Source organism: Hyla sarda, chromosome 2 (assembly GCF_029499605.1).
Source record: "Hyla sarda isolate aHylSar1 chromosome 2, aHylSar1.hap1, whole genome shotgun sequence".
In the NCBI taxonomy this organism is placed as follows: Eukaryota; Metazoa; Chordata; class Amphibia; order Anura; family Hylidae; genus Hyla; species Hyla sarda.
The window spans coordinates 406,530,516-406,554,460 of record NC_079190.1 but is presented as its reverse complement, the minus strand read 5'-3'; the positions used below and the strand labels follow the sequence as shown (position 1 = coordinate 406,554,460).

Below are 23,945 nucleotides of genomic sequence, written 5' to 3'. Positions count from 1 at the left end.
GTCACAGCTACTGAGGAACAGCTCAGCTTCTGGACTGTTCAGATCTCAGGTACTGCTGCGGATTCGGGCATGGTGCTAATTGGGGTTTCTATATAACGTTTAAAACCAAGCTCAATATGGGAAAGAAAGTTTTTGTTGCACTACTCCTTTAAGTACCAGTACCCGTCACCAACTGAAACTTTTTTTTTATTTGAAATTTTTTATTGCTTTCAATAGTGAATACAGAAGTAAACCTTTTGTGCTTAGCACTCAAAAGGCGACTTTCCAAAATAGAAAAAAAAGGAAAGAAAGCGGCAATAATAATACTGAGCAGTGACACACATTCTTGATATATGAAACGCAAATGGCAACATAGGGAATAGTAAAATGTACTGCAAAAATTTTCACTGTCCTGACATAGTGATAATGGAAAGATAAACTTATATCTCTCCAAACAAGAGGAAGAAAAGGAAAAGGGTGAGAGAGACCGAGGAAGTTAGAAGAAAGAGAAGAGACCAGAAAATAGGACGATGTGGGGAGAAGGTACGTACCTCAGGCTTGCGACAGATCCCACTTCACCACGGCACTCAGGTGTAACGTAAAACAAAAGACAAAATAGGCAAGTGGTATTCAGAGCGATGGAGAGGTCTGAGGAGCAGAAGTTAAGATGGCCGTATATATCAGTTAACTAAATATAGGTGCTCAGAGTCTCTCGAGAAGAGGAACACTGACCCAAAGGTTCCAAATAGCTAATTGGCCGCAGATAACTTCAGGTGGATTTTTTTTTAAAGCTGAAAATGGCTTTAGAGGGTATAGGCTCGAGGGCTGTTCTCTTTTTTAAATGCTGGTCAGACAGAAAAGAACAACTCAACTTCAGCAGCTGACAAGTACTGGTAGGATTAAGATTTTTTTAATAGAAGTAATTTACAAATCTGTTTAAAGGGTAACTCTCATTAAAATTTATTTTTGCTATTGCACTCCTTATGGTAAATAAAAAATATTTCTAATATACTTTGTTTAAAAAAAAATGAAGTTTTCTATGTTTTATTTGTGCTTAAAAAAGCTCAAGAGCACATTTCCCCCATCTTATACACAGACTTTGGACCGAAGTCCAAACACAGAAAGTGCAGCCGGGAGTGCTGAGGGGGGGGGGGGGGGGGTGTCCAGCCTCATCCAATCATAGCTCCTCTCACACTTAACTGCCATATGCTGTTGGTTGGACACACACACACCCTCAGCACTCCAGGCTGCACTTCCTGTGTTTGGGCTTCAGTTCTAAGTCTGTGTATAAGATGGTGGAAAATGTGCTCTTGAGCTTTTTAAGCACAAATAAAACATAGAAAACTTAATTTTTTTTTAACCAAAGTATATTAGAAATATTTTTTATTTACCATAAGGAGTGCAATAGTAAAAATTTGTTTTAATGAGAGTGCCCATTTAACTTTCTGGAGCCAGTTGATATGAAGAATGTATTTTTCACCGGAATACCCCTTTAATAAAGTTCACAATCAGAAAATTAAACAATTTACAAAAAATACATGTCTATGCTAGGTTTAAATTAGTAAAACAAAAGTGGGAGTAATGCATTGTGTCTATGATGCTCCTAGTCATTTAATAAAATTGAAAGGTGTTAGAGAGTAATTATGGCTGTAGGTCCAATGTTATTAGTAATCCAGAAACTAGAGGAAGTTTTACATGGAATAATACAGGTAGTTGTAGACACTGTTTTTTTTTCCTTTTCTCATGGTTAAAAGTAAATTCCTTTAACAAGGATAAGAGCATAGATACAGTGGATAGCAGCTGTGTCTCCATGTGCCTCTTTGTGACATTACATTGTTGGCAATATATTTAAATCATTTTCAGGGACACTGCTGCTGTGTAGGTGTTTTTAAGGATGTTCGGAATAATTACTGTCTAACAGGGACCTTGACAGGAAAATAGCCATGAAAACAGTCATTCTGATTTGCGTGTATGTGTGTGTGTGCTTTACTCTGTTACCTAACAAAAACATTTAAGCCTTAAATGGTTATTGTGATTTTAAACAGCTTCCATCTATTTCATGCGTTATGTAACATTTTGTAAGTCATTTCCATTACCAATAATTACTCATTATCCCAGAAAAAAAAAAACAGCTTTGAAATATTGGCCACTAGGTGTCTCACTTCTCTGTAATCTGCTGTTCACTGCCTGTTGTTTAGTTTGTCTATCTTCAGTAACCCTCTGCCTCCTCTTGGCCTCTTCTAGAGGGTCCACAATGTGTTTCAAAGGTGTATCAAGTCTTTCCTCTCATCTTTGCCCATAAAGTTCTGGTCAGCTTTTACTTTTGTAATCACACCTCTTTCCCCTCCCTTAAATCTGCAGGCTTTTCATCATCGTCATTAAACTCTGTTTCTTACCTTTTTGCTCATACAACATCTTGCAAACCCAGTACATCAATACCCAGCTTCTCCCCAAACATGTCATCTGTAGTGCTATACTGTACATCATCCTCCAGCACAGTGCTATTAAGCCTTTAGATGCTGTGATCAATACTTACCATAGTATCTAAAGCATCAAGGGAGTTTTGTGAGACTCATCTGATGACCCGCAGCATGATTTTAGGGGTCCATTGAGTAAAGATGGCGGCCAGAGGTCCCCTGACCTGCTCCGTGCCACTCTACTGTGAGCCATTTGTATGGTCTTCCTTCTGGAAGGCTGCACAAGTGGATTGCAGAGGTCACTGAATAGTGCAATGCTTATGCATAGCACTGAACGATAATAACAATCAATAGATTGCTATAAATAGCCCTCTAAGGGGAATGAAACATTTTTTTAATCTTGGAGAACATGTTAGTGTAACCATAAAGCGCACTGTGTAAAAATAAAATCCCCCCCCCCCCCCAAGTTGCAAAATTGGGGTTTCTTTTTTTTTTTTTTTTTGGTTGCCCCATACATTTTAAGGTAAACAGCGTTGCCCTTGGCATCACTACATCATCAGCACCACCGTGCCTGAATGTGATATATTTATTACAAAGAAAAGCCCTTCAGCTGATCTTGGATTCATTATGGCTAGCATGTCTAACTGAAAAGATTATATGGTTCACCATTGCTTGTTAAAAAAATCTTCATCTTTATTGCAGTCCATTTAAAACATAAGCAGAGACATACCCACAGAACAAACAGGAAGTCTAAAGCATTTAAGGCTTCACCCTTAGTTGTAACACCCAAAGATTAGCTGAACGGACCTTGATTGGATTTGCTGTTGCTGTATTGTAGATATACCGCCCATGTCATCTTTTATTTAAAGGCGTACTACAGTGTAATTTTTTATCTTTCCTCTGTAGCCGGGCTGCAAACAGTAAAATAACAAACTTTACCTCACCTTTCGCCGCTCCCCCAGTGTGTGATATCACTCTTCTGTCTTCTGGGCCCGGTCTTCTTCTACATCCTGGAGCTCGTTCTCAGCTTATCGCCAGCCACAGCAATGTCCCTCCTTGGCCAGTGATATGGTGAGTGCAGTGGGACATTGCAGAGGCCATCAATAAGCTGAGTGCAGTGTGACGCATCAGGCTTCAGGATGCGGAAGAAGACCGGGCCCAGAAGACAGAAGAGTGATATCGGCACAACGGGGGGAGCGGCGGAAGGTGAGTTCAAGTTTATTATTTTACTTTTTGCAGCCGGGGCACAGAGGAAAAATAATAAATTCCTCTGGAGTACTCCTTTTAAAGGGGTTATCAAGGAAAATACTTTTTTTTATATATCAACTGGCTTCAGAAAGTTAAAAAGATTTGTAAATTACTTCTATTAAAAAATCTTAATCCTTTCAGTACTTATGAGTTCTGAAGTTAAGGTTGTTCTTTTCTGTCTAAGTGCTCTCTGATGACACATGTCTCGGGAAACGCCCAGTTTAGAAGCAAGTCCCCATAGCAAACCTCTTCTAAACTGGGCGTTTCCCAAGACACGTGTCATCAGAAAGCACTTGGACAGAAAAGAACAACCTTAGAAGCTCATAAGTACTGAAAGGATTAAGATTTTTTAATAGTAGTCATTTACAAATCTGTTTAACTTTCTGGAGCCAGTTGATATATAAAAAAAAGTTTTTTCCTGGAATACCCCTTTAAGGTCCATTTAGCTAATCCTCAGGTGTAACGACAAAGGGAAAAGCCACACCTAGAATGCATCAACTTCCCTGTTTGTTCCAGGGTATGTGGTTGGGTGTGCCTCTCCTTCTATTTAAGGGGTGCTCCGGGGAAATTAAGAAAAGTAAAAATGCTCCAAAGCCACCACAATACCTGTTCTGTGTCCCCTGTAGTTATACTTGTGATTTTGCCAGCCCCTATGGCCCCTATTGCCTCCTTGTCATACTTATTGAATGCCCCAAAATTAAATCAGTATGTTTAATAGCATAATGTCGGCCATTTTGTGTGGATTCTAAGTAAGCCACCATTTATTCAGAGTTTCTTCTCTACAAGTGCCAGCCTGGGAGAAGAATACTTCTTGTCTCCTTAGATATTTATAGCTGTTTAGATAAGACAGATAAGGGGGCTAGTTACATTCTCTAGACAGTACTGGGGGGTTGAGATAAGAAACTGCAACTTTATTATTATGTCTTTTCCAAATGAACCTTAGTTTCTGATTTATAAGGTAATCAGTAGGACATATGATATTGTCATATTCTCTTAAATGGGTATTCCAGGAAAAAATTGGCTCCAGACAGGTACACAGATTTGTAAATGACTTTTAAAATTACTATTAAAAAAATCTTAATCTTAATACTTCCAGTAGTTATCAGCTGCTAAAGGTGAGTTGTTCTTTTCTTTCTGACAACAGTGCTCTCTGCTGACACCTCAGCTTGTCTCAGGAACTGTCCGAAGCATTAGAGGTTTGCTATAGGGATTCGCTCCTACTCTGGATAGTTCCTAAGACAAGCAGAGGTGTCAGCAGATAGCACTGTGGTCAGACAGAAAAGAACAACTCAACTTGAGCAGATGATAATTACTGGAAGGATTAAGATTTTTTAATAGAAGTAATTTACAAATCTGTTTAACTTTCTGGAGCCAGTTGATATATATAAAAAAATGTTTTTCTGGAATACCCCATTAACCCACCCTGATGCAGCAAACCTTTATGATACATACCTCAGCTGCTGTGGATCTTCTTTTTTAAAGAGAAGATGGTGTTGTGTATTAAGAAATATAGAGTAATCTTCTGCTTACTCTTCAAAATGACTGATGTTTCCTGGAATACCCCTTTAACCCCTCAAGGAACAGAGCGTTTTTTGCACATCTGACCACTGTCACTTTAAGCATTAATAATTCTGGGATGCTTTTACTTTTCATTCTGATTCCAAGATTGTTTTTTCATGACATATTCTACTTTGTTAGTGGTAAATTTTCTTCTATACTTGCATCATTTCTTGGCGAAAAATTCAAAAATTTGATGAAAAATTTTTCAGGGACCAGTTCAGTTTTGAAGTGGATTTGAAGGGCCTTCTTATTAGAAATACCCCACAAATGACCCCATTATAAAAACTGCACCCCTCAAAGTATTCAAAATGACATTCAGAAAGTGTGTTAACCCTTTAGGTGTTTCACATGAATAGCAGCGAAGTGAAGGAGAAAATTCAAAATCTTCATTTTTTACACTCGCATGTTCTTGTAGACCCAGTTTTTGAATTTTTACAAGGGGTAATAGGAGAAAAAGCCCTCAAAATTTGTAATCAATTTCTCTTGAGTAAGGAAATGCCTCATATGTGTATGTGAAGTGTTCGGCGGGCACAATAGAGGGCTCAGAAGGGAAGGTGCGAGAATGGGATTTAGCAGTGTGAATTTTGCTGAAATGTTTTTTGGGGGGCATGTCACATTTAGGAAGCCCCTATGGTGGCAGAACAGCAAGAAAAGAAAAAACACATGCCATACTGTTTTGGAAACTACACCCCTCAAAGCATGTAATAAGGGGTCTAGTGAGCCTTAAAGGGGTATTCCGGGCAAAAACATCTTATCCCCTATCATGTCTATGGGAGGGGGCGTAAAGGCCGCGACGACTTTCGTTAAAGTCGTATGTGTAAATTTACCATGTTTACAAAGGGTAATGGGAGAAAAAATGCCCCCCATAATTTGTAACCCCAGCTCTTCTGAGTATGGAAATACCCCATATGTGGATGTAAAGTGCTCTGCTGGCGCACTACAATGCTCAGAGGAGGAGGAGCGCCATTGAGCTTTTGGAGAGAGAATTTGTTTGATATGGAAGTCGGGGGCCTTGTGCATTTACAAAGCCCCCCGTGGTAAGTACTGTGGACCCCCCACATGTGACCCCATTTTGGAAATTACACCCCTCACAGAATTTAATAAGGGGAACTGTGGGCTGTGCAAATGAAAAATAAAATTTTTCATTTTCACTGACCACTGCTCCAAAAATTTGTCAGACACCTGTGGGGTGTAAATGCTCACTGTACCCCTTATTACATTCCGTGAGGGGTGTTGTTTCCAAAATGGGGTCACATGTGGGGGGGTCCACAGTACTTACCACGGGGGGGCTTTGTAAATGCACAAGGCCCCCGACTTCCATACCAAACTAATTCATGTTTTGGCACTCTTTTGAGCATTGTAGTGCACTCGCAGAGCACTTTACATCCACATTTTGGGTAAGTTCTTACTCAGAAGAAATGGGATTCAAAATTTGGGGGGGGCTTTTTTCCTATTTTCCCTTGTGAAAATGAAAACTTTAGGGTAACACCAGCATTTTAGTGAAATTTTTTTTTTTTCATTTTCCCATCCAACTCTAACGAAAATTTGTCAAACACCTGTGGGGTGTTAAGGCTAGTGTAGTGTTTATAGGGTACATTCGCACTGGTGGGGGTTTACAGTGAATTTCCCGCTAGGAGTTTGCGCTGTGGCAGAAAATTTGCCGCAGCTCAAACTTGAAGCAGAAGACTCACTGTAAACCCTGTACATTCAAATGGGGGGGGGGGGGGGCAAACCTTCAGCTGTTGCAAAGCTACAACTCCCATCATGTACTGACAGACCGTACATGCTGGGAGATGTTCTTTTGCAACAGCTGGAGGCACACTGGTTGGAAAACCTTCAGTTAGGTTCTATTACCTAACTCAGTATTTTCCAACCAGTGTATCACCAGCTGTTGCAAAACTAAAACTTCCAGCATGTACTGATCACCGAAGGGCATGCTGGGAGATGTAGTTATGCAGCAGCTGGAAGTATGCAACTACAACTCCCAGCATGCCGAGACAGCTGTTTGCTGTTTGGGCATGCTGGGAGTTGTAGTTTTGCAAGATCTGAAGGGCCACAGTTTAGAGACCACTGCACAGTGATCTCCAAACTGTAGCCCTCCAGCTGTGGCAAAACTGAAAATCCCAGCATGCCCAAACAGCAAACAGCTGTCTGGGCATGCTGGGAGTTGTAGTTCTGAAACATCTGGAGGGCTACAGTTTATAGACCACTGTATAGTGGTCTCAAAACTGTAGCCCTCCAGATGTTGCTAGGCAACTACTTACCAGCATCCATAGGATCATCACACCAGGGAGCTGCATCGCCGTCCTCTGACACCCGCCGCCTATCGCCGATGGGTAAGGGGACCTCGGGCGCCGGTCATCGTCGGTTCTGCCCGGACTACTGTGGGTGGGCAGAACGGTTGAACCAACTTTTAACCCCACCCCCACCCCGCCCCCGATCTGCTATTGGTTGATCGCTTCTGACCGACCAATAGGAGGGGGGGCACCCCTGCCACCTCACTTCTATCCCTTCAGGGGGATCGGGGGTGTCTTGGGCAACTCTGATCCCCCTTATTTTCAGAAGATTGTGCACTTTTCTGGTGCACAGATAATAGGGATATTTCAGCGCTTTCCACAACCAAGGTAAGTAGTAAAAGTATTTATTTTTTACATGTAACGCGTTTCAAGGACGCTCCGTCCTCTTCTTCAGACAGGAAGAGGACGGAGCGTCCTTGAAACGCGTTACATGTAAAAAATAAATACTTTTACTACTTACCTTGGTTGTGGACAGCGCTGAAATATCCCTATTATCTGTGCACCAGAAAAGTGCACAATCTTCAGTTCACGTTCCCTATGCCTAGCCGAGGGTGGGATAAGCTGCAGTCCTAGGTGGATGTCCAGGCGGAGTTTCCATCCCAACCTTCCGAAAGGATTACGTGCCTGCTAGAGCGTTGTGCCTCTATAGCACAACACCATCTGGTGAGTCTCTCCATTGATAGGGGCTCACCTCCTTTTACTTATTGTCCTTCACAGTGGAGCGCTTTTCCATCCTTTTTATTTCAGTCCCTTATTTTCAGGGTCACCAGAGACCCGTATGACCCGGAATCGCCGCAAATCGCCGGTGTGAATTCAGGACCCCCCTGGGCATTGGCACGGGATGCCAATGCCGGTCCAGTCCTTAAGGACCAGGGCGTCAGGGCGTACCTCTACGCCCGTGGTCCCTAAGGGGTTAAGTATTGTAAAGGACATCAATACATATATTTTATCTTTATATATGAGTCTCACTTGGAGTATTGCTTAGTGCTTGCATTCCTAAGACATGGCGGGAAGGCAATGTTATTCTAACTAACAAATAACTACCCATTTAACTAGACACAGAGAGAGATTCACACGTCTGTGTGGAAGAGACCTCCATGGTATCCTTATCTTTTGCATAAATTTGATAGTTTCAGGAACTGTCCTACTAGGCCCCGGGTTGTCTGAGAAACCATGTTTTAATTGGTATATGTGTGAGAGTTAATCCCTAAACTTCTAATTCAGGGCTCCACACGTCACGTGTGGAATGTGAGTTTGAAACCAACTTTGGACAGTTAATGATGCTAATTGCTTATGCAATGGCACCCCTTAGCGGATGGGTAGATGACATTACACCAACCAAAAATGCATTCTGGGTATTATAGTGATGTCTTAGTCATTACCATACGTACACACCCAACCTACATTTATTGGAGAATTCCAATTTAGGAGGGTGTGTTCAATTTAGGAGGGTGTTCCACAAGATGGAAGCCATGAAAGCCATGTGAGATTCCAGCAAGCCAGACTGATCACACGGTACAGACTATGGCTACCCATGACAATGCGATGATGGACCATTCAGCTTCCCTAGGAACGGAAACGAGATTCTTACTTGGACTTGGTAATAGACATAAAAAATGGTATTCCATTTAATTAAGACTCATTTAGATGGAAATGTACCATTTAGGTTGGCAAATAAATGAAAGTGATTATCTCCATATTGAGATTATAAACTTAGGATATTGTGATACTTCATTCTACCTGCAGAAGAATCAAGACTTGTTATTTATCAAAGCATCAAATTACTGCTTATAGATATTGATAGAACTCCTCGCCAGGAAACTTGATTCAAGTTCTTCCTTCTAAATATATTCTAGCGAGGTCATATATCTCTGCTATCAGTCTTAAAGGGGTATTCCAGCAATTTTTTTATTTGACTATACTACAGGGGCTGTAAAGTTAGTGTAGTTCATAATATAGTGTCTGTACCTGGTGTGTGACGGTTTTCTCACAATTCTTCTGTGATTTTCACCCCAATATTAATTTATCACAGCATACAAAATTACTGTTGTCTCAGATTTTTCCCAGGTTGCAATGCGGCCAAGACCTGACTCACCAGTCAGCTGATGACAGGGAGCCTGTCTACTTCAATGGGTGGAGGGATCACTTGATGGGAGAGAGATCAATCTGCAACTAATGCAACAGCTGTAGGCACCCTGATTGAAAACCACATGTCTTTTGAATGGATGCAGCTCATTTATGTTTCAATGGGTGAAGAACTTGTTGATAAACTTGTTCATAAAAAGAACTTGTTGATAGTCGGACTCAGATGTGAATTCTATTGATTAAAGGAGTAGTCCAGTGGTGACCCAGTGGTGAACAACTTATCCCCTATCCTAAGGATAGGGGATAAGTTGCAGTTTGCGGGGGGTCCGACCAATGGGGCCCCCTGCGATCTCCTGTACGGAGCCCCGACAGCCCGCGGGAAGGGGGTGTGTCGACCTCCGCACGAAGCGCCGGCCGACACGCCCCCTCAATACAAATCTATAGCAGAGCCGAAGCGCTGCCTTCGGCAATCTCCGGCTTTGCCATTGAGATGTATTGAGGGGGCGTGTCGGCCGCCGCTTCGTGCGGGGGTCGACACCCGCTATCTGACCGGAGAGCCGGGCCCCCGTACAGAGAGATCGCAGGGGGCCCCAGCGGTCGGACCCTCAGCGATCTCAAACTTATCCCCTATCCTTAGGATAGGGAATACGTTTTTCACCACTGGACTACCCCTTTAACTTTGTCTACAATTCACCTGGTCATAATTTTGATATTTTTGATAATTTTCAAAATGTTTAATTATTCATAATTCAGGTTCTAAACAACTGATGTTGTTTATTGCACTTTTTTCATTTGTGGAATCAGTTGCAGTGAGTCCAGCCTGACACCATTAGAGAAAGACATGTTTTTTGATAACAGAGCTTCTGCTGTGGCTCATACAGGGCCTTTTCAATTAAGGTCATGTACATATGTCCTGATATAACATGTGAAAGGTCTTGTTTAAAAAATAAATAAAAATCAGCAATGCTCTTTTTCATTTATCATTTCTGCATTTTTTTTTACCATTTTCCTTTTTATTGTGTAAAATTCTACATCATATATAGTCATTTTAGAATATTTAGTCCTGCATATATTATAGTAAACCACTCTTTTTTACAAACAGGGAGTCTCCAGCTGTTGCAAAACTACATCTCCCAGCATGCCCGGACAGCCAGTGGCTGTCCGGGCACGCCGGGAGTTGTAGTTTTGCAATAGCTGGAGATACCCTGTTTGGAAATAACTGTAGTAAACCATAACTTGAACTTTTCTACCCACATACAACTATATTTACATCAACACAGAGGGACCGTTCTCACTTCACCAAAAATAAGAGTGGCTACATGAGTAGACAAGTGAAGGCCATATGGAGGTTTGAGAATTTTAATTATGACCAATTCTGGAAACTAGTTCTTCATTTGGTTATAAGGAAGGAAAGGAAACGGATCACTCTGACATATATGGAAAATACTGCTGTGTGATGTGTAAGTGCCAGGAAGCTGCTCTGTATAAAAGACATTGGTAAACTCATTCGCTTCAAGGACAACATATTAGAAGAGAATAAGCGTGGAGGGAGACTGAGTCCTTCTTCACTTCAGGAAGGACATTTTTTTTGTTGTTGAGCAGACAGTGTTCAAGCAATGTTATCGGGTGTTGCTCAGACCTCATCTCTCGCAAATAATGTGGTTTCTGTCTGTATAATATTCTGCTTAAAGGAACACTCCCCTGGAAAACATTTTTCTTTAAATCAACTGGTGCCAGAAAGTTAAACAGATTTGTAAATTACTTCTATTTAAAAATCTTAACCCTTCCAGTACTTATCAGCTGCTGTATGTTCCAGACTAAGTTATTTTCTTTATGAATTTCCTTTCTGTCTGACCACAGTGCTCTCTGCTGACACCTCTGTCCATTTTAGGAGCTGTCCGGACCAAGATAGGTTTGCTATGGGGATTTGCTCCTACTCTGGACAGTACCTAAAATGGACAGTGGTGTCAGCAGAGAGCACTGTGGTCAGAAAGAAAGGAATTCAAACAGAAAAGAACTTCCTGTGGAGCATACAGCAGCTGATAAGTACTGGAAGGGTTAATATTTTTAAATAGACTAATTTACTATTTAACTTTCTGGCACCAGTTGACTTGTAAAAAAAAATTTTTTGCCAGTGGACTACACCTTTAAAGCAGTACTTATTTGTATATGATTTTCTTTTCTTGTTTTAGTCTACAGCAACACTGAATTGGCCAATACATATCTGGTCTCCGATGCTGCGTATTCAATCCACGAATATATTATGTACGCCAATGACCACTTATGGTTCCATTTTACACATCTGGATTCCGCTGTCGTAGAAGGAAGAGGCCAACATCAAACTGCCATTAAGAAAACATGTGATGGTGTACACGTAAGAGAAATTAGCTTTTTGGTGATCTGGCATAGTGTGTAAGGCTGAAAAAAAGACATATTCACATTTTTTATGTAGTTGTTTGTTTATCAAAATTTTAAACAATTTCCCAAAAAAGAAGCTAGCAAAAGAAAAAACTTGTATAAAATACATCTGAATTATACCTGAGTAAGAAAGCCTTTTGGCTAAGAACAATTGTAGTACCTTTCCTGTTAGTTGGTGGTGTGGAAGACCACCAAGGCAGGAAGGGGAACCACACAGCGGGTCAGGTGTACCAGGGATGGCTGTTTAGAAGCCGCAGTGTTCTCTTATGAGGACTGTTCCTGCTTGATCTGGCTTTAAGGTCCATGTAGAGTAAGAGGCGAGGTGCAAAAATCTCTGGAAGTGGGGACCCCAGGGTGGCGGAATATACTTGGCAGTTTGTCGCCCCACTTGAAGGATGGCACATAGCACACACTTTTTCTCTCTCACTCTTCTGTACACTCACCCTTACTATCCTGGCCCTCCGGCTAGGATCGTGGAATTTTTATAGATCCGGTCAGACGTCCGGGTAGTACCACACTGCGCACATCCACTTATTTATTTATTTTTATGTCACTGTGTCCACTGTTTGTGTTTTGTTTGTCCATTAGGATTGGTCAGGGTGTGGTAGCCCCTCTGGGTGTCCCTCCTGCCGGTCTAGGGGAGGTGTGTGTGGACATTAGGTTCCTCACCTTCCTGCCATGCCCCGGGCACCCTTGCTTCGGAAAGAGTGCCAAACCGGTTTTACTGGCTCCTCGGTGAAAACATGGCTTTGCCTGTTTGTTCGCCAGGAGCACTTGCGGTCCCTGAGTAGCTTCGACAAAAAAGGGACATTGTACCTGGAGCCTTGCAGGGGCCTTCTGGCCAGAGGTAAAGGGTTAATTTTATTGGGAGGCCTCTCTCCTTTCGGAGAAGGGCTTGCGATGGACCGCATCCGTGTGCATGTTTTTTTTTTGTGTGAACACTTGCCCTTTTTACTTGCACTTGGGTGAATTGAGAATACCTACTAGGGATCGACCGATATTGATTTTTTAGAGCCAATACCGATACCGATAACCTGTGAACTTTCAGGCCGATAGCCGATAACTTATACCGATGTTCCATGCATTTTAATCCCCCCCAAATATCCTTGGTAAAATGAGGGTGCGTGTGTGTGTAGGTATACCCTGGTAAACTGTTTCTGGCCCCGCAGAAGCCTCTGCAGATCAATGCTTTAAATCGGGTGCTTTAAATCAATGAACTGCTGCGGCTTTTGCGGGGCCAGAGACCGCCGCCTGCTTCTCTCCCCCTGCCTGTCCTGGGGTCCTGAGTTCAACCACCGCCGCTGCCCAATTGCCTCCCTCAACCCCGGTTTTATAATTACCTGTTCCCGGGGTACTTCTGGCTCTGGGGGAGTCCTGAGCTGTCACTGTGCGCCGGGCCACTGACTGTGACATAGCGTTGAGGACGTCACTCGTCATTGCGCACAGCAACAGCGCAGGACTCTGCAGGAGCCAGAAGTAGCGCGGACCCCGAGAACAGGTAATTATGAAACCGGGGATGGGGGAGGCAATGGGGCAGCGGCGGTGGCGGTCTCTGGCGAGAGGATAGGCAGGGGGAGGCAATCGGGCAGCGGCGGTGGTTGGACTTAGGACCCCAGGACAGGCAGGGGGAGAGAAGCGGGTGGCGGTCTCTGGCCCCACAAAAGCCGCTGCAGTTCATTGATATAAAGTGCCCTCATTATTGACAAGGTAATTGCCGATAACTTAGAAAATCGTGAGCATCGGCTGAAAGTATATGCAAAACCGATAATCGGTCGATTCCTAATACCTACCTCAAAACAGCTGTCTGCAGATGGGTCCTCTTCCCATCTGCGGAGAATTCTGGCTTGGTATAAAATCCCAATGAGTTTCTGAGATTCCGTAATTGGAGCTAAAGCTGATTTTATTGAATGCTACCTGTGAAGGTGTTGTGATGAGCTGCTTTGCATATAGTTTATTTATACTTAGTTATAAGGTCAATCTTCAGCCATTTTTTCTAAACTTGATAACCCAGTTTTGATAATCTTTCTGTATACTCTAGTCTTCCCATTTAACTCTTAGATGAGCCGAACCCACAGCGATCTGAAGTGTATTCCCTATCCTGTGGATAGGGGATGAGTTTTGTTATACTGGACTTCTCCCTTAAGTGCGGTTATCATAGTTATTTTACTAAAAGGGAAAAAAAAATTAAATAAAAACAAACCTATATACATTGGGTATTATTGTAATAGTACTGACCTTCAAAATAAAGATAACATTATTTTATTGTAAAGTAGAAAAAGTAGATATGAAACCCGGCATAATTGTGTGGGCTTTTTTAAATAGTTTTCTTTTGCCATAGTATTTGTGTTAAAATAAGTGCTGTCATTACAAAGTAAAATTGGTGTAAAATAAGCCCTCATATGGCACTGTAGGTGGAAACAGCGGGTTGGTGTCACCCGGTGCTGTAGAAAATGGTGTCTCCCCATACCCGAACCAAAGTATTTTTTTTAAGCCTGTTGTGATGGACACGAGTGGTGTAGCGCGATGCAGAAAATTATTTCCAGTATAATAATTAAATGTAACAATTGCAAAGTAAAAATATGTTTTTACCATCTAAAACTACAGCTCCCAGTGTGATCTAAGCAGTGGTAAAGGGATGCTGGGAGTTGTTGTTTCACCCATCATTACTGCAGAACTTACAAGTGACTAAAGCACTAATCGGACACAGTCAGGAGAATATACAATGATATCAATGATATACAACTCGCAGCAAGCACTGACACAGCATATCGCTCTGCAGCTACCCAAAACTGCAACTCCCAGGATGTTGCACTAAGTTACAGTTTTGCAACCACAGCCTTACGCTGTCGCAGATCTTTGCTAGTGCATGCCGAGGGTTGTAGTACATATAATACAACCCCTAAATAAGTAATGCACTGCATGATAGGAGTAGTTGTGCCTGAAAGTGGGCTCTACTAGGCTGTAAGAGGTCCTTACTAGACCATGCTGATTCTTGTAGTTCAAGCATAGATATGGGAGTTGTGGTAGACAATAAGACATGTTGGGGCTTGTAGTTGAAGCCCAGATAGTGACATGAAATAGGGGGGATAGTGACAAGTCTAGTAGTAATAAAAGATCCAAGAATGAATAGCCCAATTATTTCTGCATGCCCCCATTTTATCCCTCTTAAAATGGTGCTGGGCCATGGGAGACAAATCAAAAAAACGGATACTTATCCCCGGTCGCTGTTGGTCTGCCACAGATCATGAGCTCCTCCAAGGAGTCTCAGTGTCTGTGCAGCTGGATTCTGGACCTTCTTCAGAGACAAGCAGCTGGATTCAGGACCTTCTTGCAAAACCAATCACTGGCAGGGACAGAAGATCGCTGTGGACACTAATTGGATGAGTAGGAAGGTCCTGCAAACAGCTGCTTGTTCAAAGCACAGAAAATGCACCAGGACCACGAGGAGGGAAACAGGAGCTGGGACAGACCTACGGGGACCAGGTATAGGTAAGCATCACATTTTCTATGTTTCCCCCTCGGCCCAGCACCATATTACACACACAAATAATCCATATACAACCCCCAGGGGCATAGCTGAAAACAGGGCACCTGTGCGGAGATATTGTATTTGCATATTATTTTCTCCCATTTCTGGTAGATTGTACATGTAGTTTCTTAGTAGTTTCTTTCAGCTTTTTTTTTTAATTGGGGAAACTATAATACAGAGTATGCTTCCAGTGCACGTACATTGCTGTGTTTTCCATTATAAAATGTTTGCTTAAAATAGATGTCGTTTAATATGTTTATAGGTTTTCTGGGATGTGAGCCATGCATAGTTTACATTTGTTAGTGCATCTGAATGCTGAAGCCTAGAAACTCTGTATCACTGGATTTGTTTATAATGGACAAGCAGTAACTTAAATCATCTTTTCTTTTTAGAAACACATTTATTTGAACAGATTTTGGCTGGGTTCACATATGTCCAGCATCTGGCACCCTGCAACTGACGATACAACTGATGACAAAAAATGCATCAGTTGTTTAGGAACCTGTGCATGCCGGACAGGGGAACGCAGAAGAGATGCATTTCCCTGTCCAACTCCCATGTGGTGTGTTCCAGTGCCCGGCATCCAACTTAATATGCCGGATCAAGTTGTGACCTGTACCTAATGAATGGGTTCACTTCTGCAATCAGTTTCCCTCAGGTGCTTTTTATAAAGTGTAGCATTGAAACACCACCAGATGATGCAGATATGAGAAGAGGGCTTTACTGGATGGGATACATTGCGCAAAATGGCCCAGGCTTATCAAGTAGTATAAATAGATAAAAACTGTTTATCTTTGCCCATAGCAACCAATCAAATGCTTACAAAATGTAGGTTTGAATAAGTAAGAAGATTGTAATGGACCATGCACATGACATGACAAGCCCTATCAGATGTCATGACCCCCCCCCTTCCTTTATGAGCCAGAAGAGAGATCCACTGTGTAAAGAATAGCTAGAGTAAAATTCTGCATTTTACTTGTAGCAGCTGCTGAAAGATGTATCGGTCGATGCAGCGGCGTTGCTATGGCTGGTGTCACCCGGTGCGATAGAAAATGGTGTCACCCCATACCTACCCCCCCCCCCCCCCAGTAAGTTTTTAGCCTGTTGTGACAGGCGCCACTGATGTAGAGCAGTGTGAAAAATTCCAGTATAATAATCAAATATACCAATTGCCAAAGAATGGGAAAGCTCTAAAAAAGGTTTCACCAATTAAAACTACAGCTCCCAGTATGACCTAAGCAGTGGTGAGGTTATGCTGGGAGCAGGCCCGATGCTGTCATAAGGCAAACCATGCATCCGCTTGAGGGCGCATGGACTCGCAGCTGATGGTGGCGGAAAAATGAAGACTTTTTTTTTATACTAAGACCCCCACCTGTGCGCCCCGCCGCCGCACAGCAGAGGTCACTGCCACCACTCCACCCTCTCTGGTTTTATTGCTACGGCCCACCGAGATTCCCCTGCGGCACCACTGTCACTTCAGGCTGCCCTGAGGAGGTGGGGGAGGTTCCAGTGTGTCGGTCCCATACCTGTCACACACTTTGTAGTTGCAGTCCGGCCCTGCAGTTGTACAGTGAGTGACACTTGCAGCTAAATATAGTCTGGAGGTGCATTACTTACTTCTATGCTGTACCTCCAGACATCTTGCTGTATCAGGTCAGAGGGGAGGGGGAGGGGCGGAAGCAGCACAGCAGCCTGAGAGGTCAAAGGCTATCAAGCATGGAGGCTGCCTGTGCCATTCCTCCCGTGCCCTCCTCCTCTTCATCACCTGAATGCTCTGATGCTCTCCTTCTGGCTGCAGACCCCCTTCATAGCTGTCCTTGAATGAAGGGAGTGAAGGTTAGTGTATTACAGTGGGCTCCAAACTATGTACCTCCTGCTGTTATAGACTACACCACTTAGCATGCCCAGAAAGCCTTTGGCTCTCCAGGCATGCTGGAAGTTGTAGTTTTGCAACAGCAGGAGGTTCATAGTTTGGAGACCACATGTGCCAGAGGCACCCCCCATGATGAAGGAGGTTGATCCTGCTGATGGATGATGGGGGTGCAGCACCCCCATCATTCATCAGCAGCGCCCCCATCATATATAAGGAGGATCATCCTCCTGGCAATGGCACCCCCCAGAGCCTCTCAGCACCCCCTTTCTCCCTGTTACATTAAAACATTAAATCAGTGTTTCCCAACCAGGGTGCTTCCAGCTGTTGCAAAACTACAACTCCCAGCATGCCCGGACAGCCAAAGGCTGTCTGGGCATGCTGGGACTAATAGTTTTGCAACAGCTGGAGGCACCCTGGTTGGGAAACACATTAAATACACAGTTTTGCAGAGCGGTCTCACCAGTCTCTTGTCTTCACTTTCTCCTCTTCCCGGGCGGCTCCAGGTCCAGGAATGTCCGGGGGTTGGGGAGGAACTTATCACCCATGCAGACGCGGAGCACATGAGGCAGGGACACGTCGGGGGAGGGAGCAGACGTGCGCACGGCACTTCTGTTCCCAGAAAGCATTGCAGGTCTTAAAGAGGCAGCTTCCTGGGGCTGGGGGATAGGATTGTGTCGGGGGTTGAGTGCGGCAGCCTGCAGGACATGAAAGAAGCCTCTTCTCTCTGGAGATGCTGCAAATACCGGCTGAGTTGAGTGACGGTTTGCAGGTGGGGGGGGTGGGGTGCTGCCGGCCGTGGTGTCACCCCTCCAGGCTGGTGTCACCCGGTGCGCTCCGCACCCCCCGCACCCGGGTCGCAACGCCACTGGGTCGATGCATGGGTCGACTAAGCGTGATAACCATTTTAAGAATAACTTTGCATAGTGAATGATCTAGAATCAGTAGTCTTTATAACCTTTTTAGGGCTTTATTTATTTTTTAATAATGTGTCACTTAATCTTGTTTCTCCCACTTATCACAAGGGACCTGAAGTCAAGAAGCGTCGCATGAGGGCAATGCATTGTACTCTTAAAATCACTGCAAGAGATATAGTCACAGCGTTTGACCTTTCTAAGTACAGCTTCGCTTGTGATTTAGGAGGTAAGAAGTATGTTCATATCTGTGCTCATTTATTAGTGGACAGGCTTGCTACCTCCCATGCACTTAAAGAGAACCAGACATTAGATTTTACCATATATAATGCTTGACAACATGTTATATATGGTATAATCTTTATCCTCACCATCCTTGGGACATTTTAGCCCCCAGGGATAAGAATACGAAGTTATAAAGTCTCAGCTGCCTCGTTAGTAGTCCACCGGGCTAGGAGCTATACTTACTTGGTCCTGTTACTCCGGCCGCAGTGACTCCCCCTTGGCGTGATTGACTGCCCGCGTCATCGCTCTGCTGCCTTAGCTGACAGAGCAGAGCGGTGACGTGGACCTGCAATCTTGCCAAGGGGGGCGTTACTATGGCCGGAGCGACGGTACCAAGTAAGTATAGCTCTCCACCCAGGGAACTACTAAGAGAGTGGTGGGGGAGACTTTATAACTTCATATTCTCATCCCTGAGGACAAAAACGTCCCCTGAGGATGGCGAGAGTAAAGATTTTACCATATATAACCCATTGCCAATCGTTATATATGGATCCCTTTAATACCAGTGCTCAGCAACACTGGAGTGTACTTAGCAGGGTATAGTTTGCTTATAAGATTCTTGTAAAGAGTTAAAGTGTTCTTCAGTTTGGGGATTGTGGCATTTCTCATAGTATACTGCCAGCTTTCTTGTTTCAGAAGTGCTTCATGTTTCTTAAGAATAATTTTGTTTCTTTTCTTTCAGGTGGCACTGGTGTCCTCGCTCATGAACTAGTCTGGACATACCCAGAAATGAAAGTTGAAGTATTTGATCTTCCGGAAGTTATTAACCTTACTTCACAGTTCCAGCCTGAGGGATTTGATTCCAGCCATGTGACATTAACTTCAGGTAATATTATCATAGTGTTGAGAAGAGGTCCCCAACTTTTTGTGGGTCCTAAGCCACGTTCAAATACTACATTGGTGCTGTGCCATACTGAATATTAAATAAGACCAGGTCTTATAAATATATGCTGTGGTGATATGGCTTACCATAGATGACCATAATATTGTTATATATCCAGTTCTTAGTTCTGGTAGTGCTATGACCCCATCCAGAATGAAGAAGTCATATTCCTTCACTGTGACATTATCCAATGAAAGCTGACTGTGTCAGGTGGTGTAAGAACATGCCTCCTTCTGGTACACCCAGTGGGCTATTCAGTCATACATTTCTAGTATAAAAAAAACAGAAACGGCACAATACAGTACTATAAAAAAAAAATGTTCCAGGGTTGTGGTTGTCCTCGTGATGTCATGGCCACACAACCTCAATGCAAGTCTATGGGAGGGGCCCCCTCCCATTGACTTGCATTGAGAGCAAGAGAAAGTTAAACAGATTTGTAAATGACTTTTATTTTAAAAAATCCATTATGCTGACCAGTTGAGTACCCCTTTAATAAAAGGTAACAGTTAATACCTGTATGACGCCTGCTTTGTTAGACTGCGTATTGCACCTGACGAAACGTATAAATGTAAATCAAGGTAATAGAGTTTGTGTTTTTATCCTGTCATTTCCTGAAATTTCCCACAGCACTGGAATATTATTATTTGATTGCACCTATTGGCAATGGGAGCAACCTCAATAATAACACTATACTATTCTGTATAATTTTGTAGCAGAAGTTTTCCCAAGTCCATTTCCTTATGCCTAGAGGAGCCTGAAGTAGGTGATAGGTCTTCCTGAAATGAGCACTCTACTCTTACCATCTGGATTGTCTCCAGATTGGTGAACTGTGGCCTTCATCAGGGATTCTGGACAAAACGTCAATATCTGAAAAAAAAAAAAAGGAAAAAAAACAACTGTGTCAGGTAGTACGGTTGTAAAGTAGAAAAGAAAAAGATTTGTCCGCTCGCCCCTCCACGTTATGAATCCACGGTCTTAGCTAGCCGGGTGCACAAGAGCATTGCAACCGATTGCAGGTAACTAGGAGATGAGCACAAGAAGCTTCCAAGCAGTTTCCCAGCATTCTGGACTAGTAGCTACTAGTAGTTGTTTAAAACATATTTACTGTATACTTTGTATAAAAATACACAGAACGACCAATTCCTTTTGGATTGAACTATAAAAAGAAAGAGCGCTCCATAGTGTAAAACCGCTTCCAGAGGGTGGTGGGTTACCGCGGCGCTGACCAGGGACAGGCACATCAGGTAAGTAAAAAAGGGTGTTATTAAAACAATGCAACGCGTTTCACCGCGCTTGTGCGGCTTCAATGAAACGCGTAAAAAAAACTTTTTTACTTACCTGACGTGCCTGTCCCGGATTTTGGATTGAACGTTCATTCCAAAGCACCTTGGTCGATCTGTGTGTTTTTTCATGTCCATTTTAAAAAGAAAAAATTATGGGGGGGGGGCATTTATCATTGTAGGTGTAAGTAAAGCATTTTTCGACACCTTTTTTTGTGTGCTGGTAATGTGTAGGAGCACCAAATTTATTAAATGGTTACAGGGCATTTGATAAATGTTGTGCAGGTCACATTTTCTGAAATTCCTCTCTTCACATACACCAAAAAGCTAAGCTAAGCCAAGTCTGGGCTGGTGTAGTTTAGAGACTTTTTGGTGTTTTGCGCCTTTTTTGCACCATTTGACAAAAGGCGCAGTTAATCCCTTCAATATCATGCATAGACTAAAAATCAGTGGATTGTTACCCAAAATCAGCAGAAATGTGTAAACAAAAAGGCGCAAAAATAGACACTAGCGCCAAAATAGCGCCAAATGTAGATGGGGAAAAAAAGGTGTAGACACTGATAAATGCCAGCCTATACTGATATGTTTAAAAAAAAAAAGCTGCTAGTCGGGAGTGCTAGGAATCTGCTTTGTTGGAAGCTCCTTGTGATCATTTAGTATCATTGTAAAACTAATATCTGTTTGTATTTTTCTGCATTTGTTCAGGTCTAAGCGATTAAATGTATGTATTCTCGGTATAGTATATTAAAAAGAGGAGTATCTCTTGAAACTGCTATAACTGTACATTTTTATGAATCAGTCAGCAATTCTTTCTTTTTTATATACGGTATATAAACGGAGGGGAAAGATACATATAGGCGCAAAACCTGAACTTTTTTATACTGAACAGGGCTCTTGTTATTGGGTTTATGCCTAGTGCTTTGTTATAATGGCCTTTCACGTGATTTGACAGTGACCAAAGCCCTAGGGTTTCCATTAGACAGGATACAGCAATGTGTGATTTATGTTAAGAAATTATAGTATTCTAATCTCGTGTAAAATATGAAGATATATTGTGCAATGTACAGCACCACTTGGGTGTGGGGTGCATGTGAAACGATAAGTGCGGTAACTGTGCGCAGAGCTTATGTGGTTTGGATAAAAAGGGAACTATCTGTTATCCAGAAAAAGGAAGTTGCAGAAATCGGCCATTCTACATTCGTCAGTGTTCAGTATTTCTAAAGAAAGAAACAAATAGAAACTTCAGCCAATATAGTGTAAGTGCAAGTGTGTGTTTCATCTTTGTATTCTTATACATTAGTCTTCCCTGGTTAGCTGAGCATTTCTTCTATGTGAACCTTATGAAGAAAAACAATCCTGTAGGGGCAGCCTGTATGTAATTCTGGTTTCCAGTAAGATACATTTAGTGTATGGACACATCTGTGTCCTGATATTTGGGCTGGTTTCCCTGGTGGCAAGGTGGTCATTTTCTCCCCGTCCTACTCACAAAAATAATAGTTGATGGTGAGAGCTGTCATCCTGAAATGTTCTACTTCTAAAAAAAAAGAAGAACAGTAACATTGCTTTATTTCACTTTTACCTGGCCTTACATACCCAACTTGGAAAAAGCCATGTGGTAAGATAAACCCATAAATCTTTGCTCTTTGGTATTTTGGTTTAAAGCAGTTGTCCCACATTCACAGGGACCCTCACTGATTTGCAAGAGCCACGTTCTCGCCAGCCACAAGTAGAGCTGGAATGGAGCATAACTGGGAACTATTTTTGTCAGTGCCATAGACTTTGAATGCCTGCTCAGCTGTCGCTTCATTCAGCCCTGGTAGTGGTGGTCTTATAGCTGGGGGGGATGGGAGATTAAGGTTCCCTGTTTTGGTGATTAGATAGAGGTCTCTGCTTTGAGATCCCACCGATGTACCACTTATCACCTATCCACTGGATAGCTTAGTGCTTCTACCTGAAATACCTCTCCTACCCTGTTATAATGCAGCACCCAATAAGTGCAGGTACATTTGACTATATGTAAAATAGCCCAGATTACAAATAAAACAACACCCTCTGAAAGATGCCCATAAACGGTGGAAGCAGTGGCTGCTGCCTGGCAGCCTGAGAATGTACTCTGCAGCCCTGTGATGAAAGCCACTTATAAAATAGAAGAATTGGAAGTACAGAACCCCGCTGGGTTATCTTTTATAGATGCTCCCGTGCAATGAGTTTCATGACAGTAACATTTTACATTTAGACAACTGTTTAAGATCTCAGTTAATACAACATTTTGAAGGAAGTTTCCCTCATGCTGACAAAACAGCTTTGACCCACCAAGGCATGGACTCAACAAGACCTATAAAAGTTGTCCTGTGATGGAGTGTGAATCTTATGGCAAATTCATTACTTGAACCTCTGTCATGTTCCTTAAACTATTCCTTTTTGCCAAGGGGGAAGGGTACATTATCCTGCTTACAAAGGCCTGTAGCAGTGTTAAGGTAGGTTGTACTTGTCAAAGTAACAACCACAGAATGCCTTCTCCATCCTGTCTTCCTCCCATAGTGCATCCTGGTGCCATGTCTTCCACACGTATGTCGCTATCAAGCATCTGTAGGATGAGCTCTAAAGACAAGTCTGATCCATGAAGACCCCATTTCACAACTTACCAGACTTGCAGGATTTGCTGCTAGCACAGCTTACCAGGACATCACTAAGGTCTTGTGGAGTTCATGTCTCGACAGGTCAGAGCTGTTTAATGGCGATAGCGGGATCTACACATTATTTGGATTTAATGGTATGACTGATCAGTGTAGTAACCCCAGAGTTTTAAAAATATATTGAGGATAGAGAGCTGGGTCACGTAGTGGTGACCAGCCCCCCCCCCCCCCCCGCGGTCACCACTACGTGACCCAGCTCTCTATCCTCAATATATCCCCACACGTCTTGTTTGAATAGTTATTGTGTAATTTTATGTCTGATACTTGTCTTTGTTTGTACCCCATAATTGTAAGCGCTGCGGAATCTGTAGGCGCTATATACATAAATAAATAAAATAAATATGGGATAAGTTAACTTTTGCTGGAGTTCTCCTTTAATGAACCAGAATATAGTTTTGTCAAATGGAATGGTGGAGAATGTATCTGTCTTATATTAATGGAGATTACTCTCTATTAGAGGTTACCTCCTTGGGTCTTTACAGAA

At 42.7% G+C, this 23,945-nt stretch overlaps 2 protein-coding genes across 11 annotated transcripts in view; one reads left to right on the top strand and one right to left on the bottom strand.

Moving 5' to 3' along the window:
- ASMTL (acetylserotonin O-methyltransferase like) overlaps nucleotides 1–23,945 on the top strand; it is an 88,433-nt gene that overhangs the window by 63,822 nt on the left and 666 nt on the right. For 3 of the 6 annotated variants that reach the window (XM_056558793.1, XM_056558795.1, XM_056558794.1), the window contains exons 10-12: nucleotides 11,779–11,960; nucleotides 18,429–18,546; nucleotides 19,285–19,428. In XM_056558793.1, coding sequence (XP_056414768.1) covers nucleotides 11,779–11,960; nucleotides 18,429–18,546; nucleotides 19,285–19,428 — 444 coding nt within the window. Of the gene's footprint in view, nucleotides 1–11,778; nucleotides 11,961–18,428; nucleotides 18,547–19,284; nucleotides 19,429–20,198; nucleotides 20,502–23,306; nucleotides 23,486–23,945 lie in introns of all 6 variants that reach the window. The other 3 variants (XR_008889009.1, XR_008889008.1, XR_008889007.1) reach the window with 3 other exon arrangements.
- Nucleotides 20,214–23,945, bottom strand: part of LOC130356819 (granulocyte-macrophage colony-stimulating factor receptor subunit alpha-like) — a 48,809-nt gene continuing 45,077 nt past the window's right edge. For 3 of the 5 annotated variants that reach the window (XM_056558798.1, XM_056558797.1, XM_056558799.1), the window contains exon 11: nucleotides 20,918–22,299. In XM_056558798.1, coding sequence (XP_056414773.1) covers nucleotides 22,248–22,299 — 52 coding nt within the window. In that variant the 3' untranslated portion in view covers nucleotides 20,918–22,247. Of the gene's footprint in view, nucleotides 20,353–20,917; nucleotides 22,300–23,945 lie in introns of those variants that run through there. The other 2 variants (XM_056558801.1, XM_056558800.1) reach the window with 2 other exon arrangements.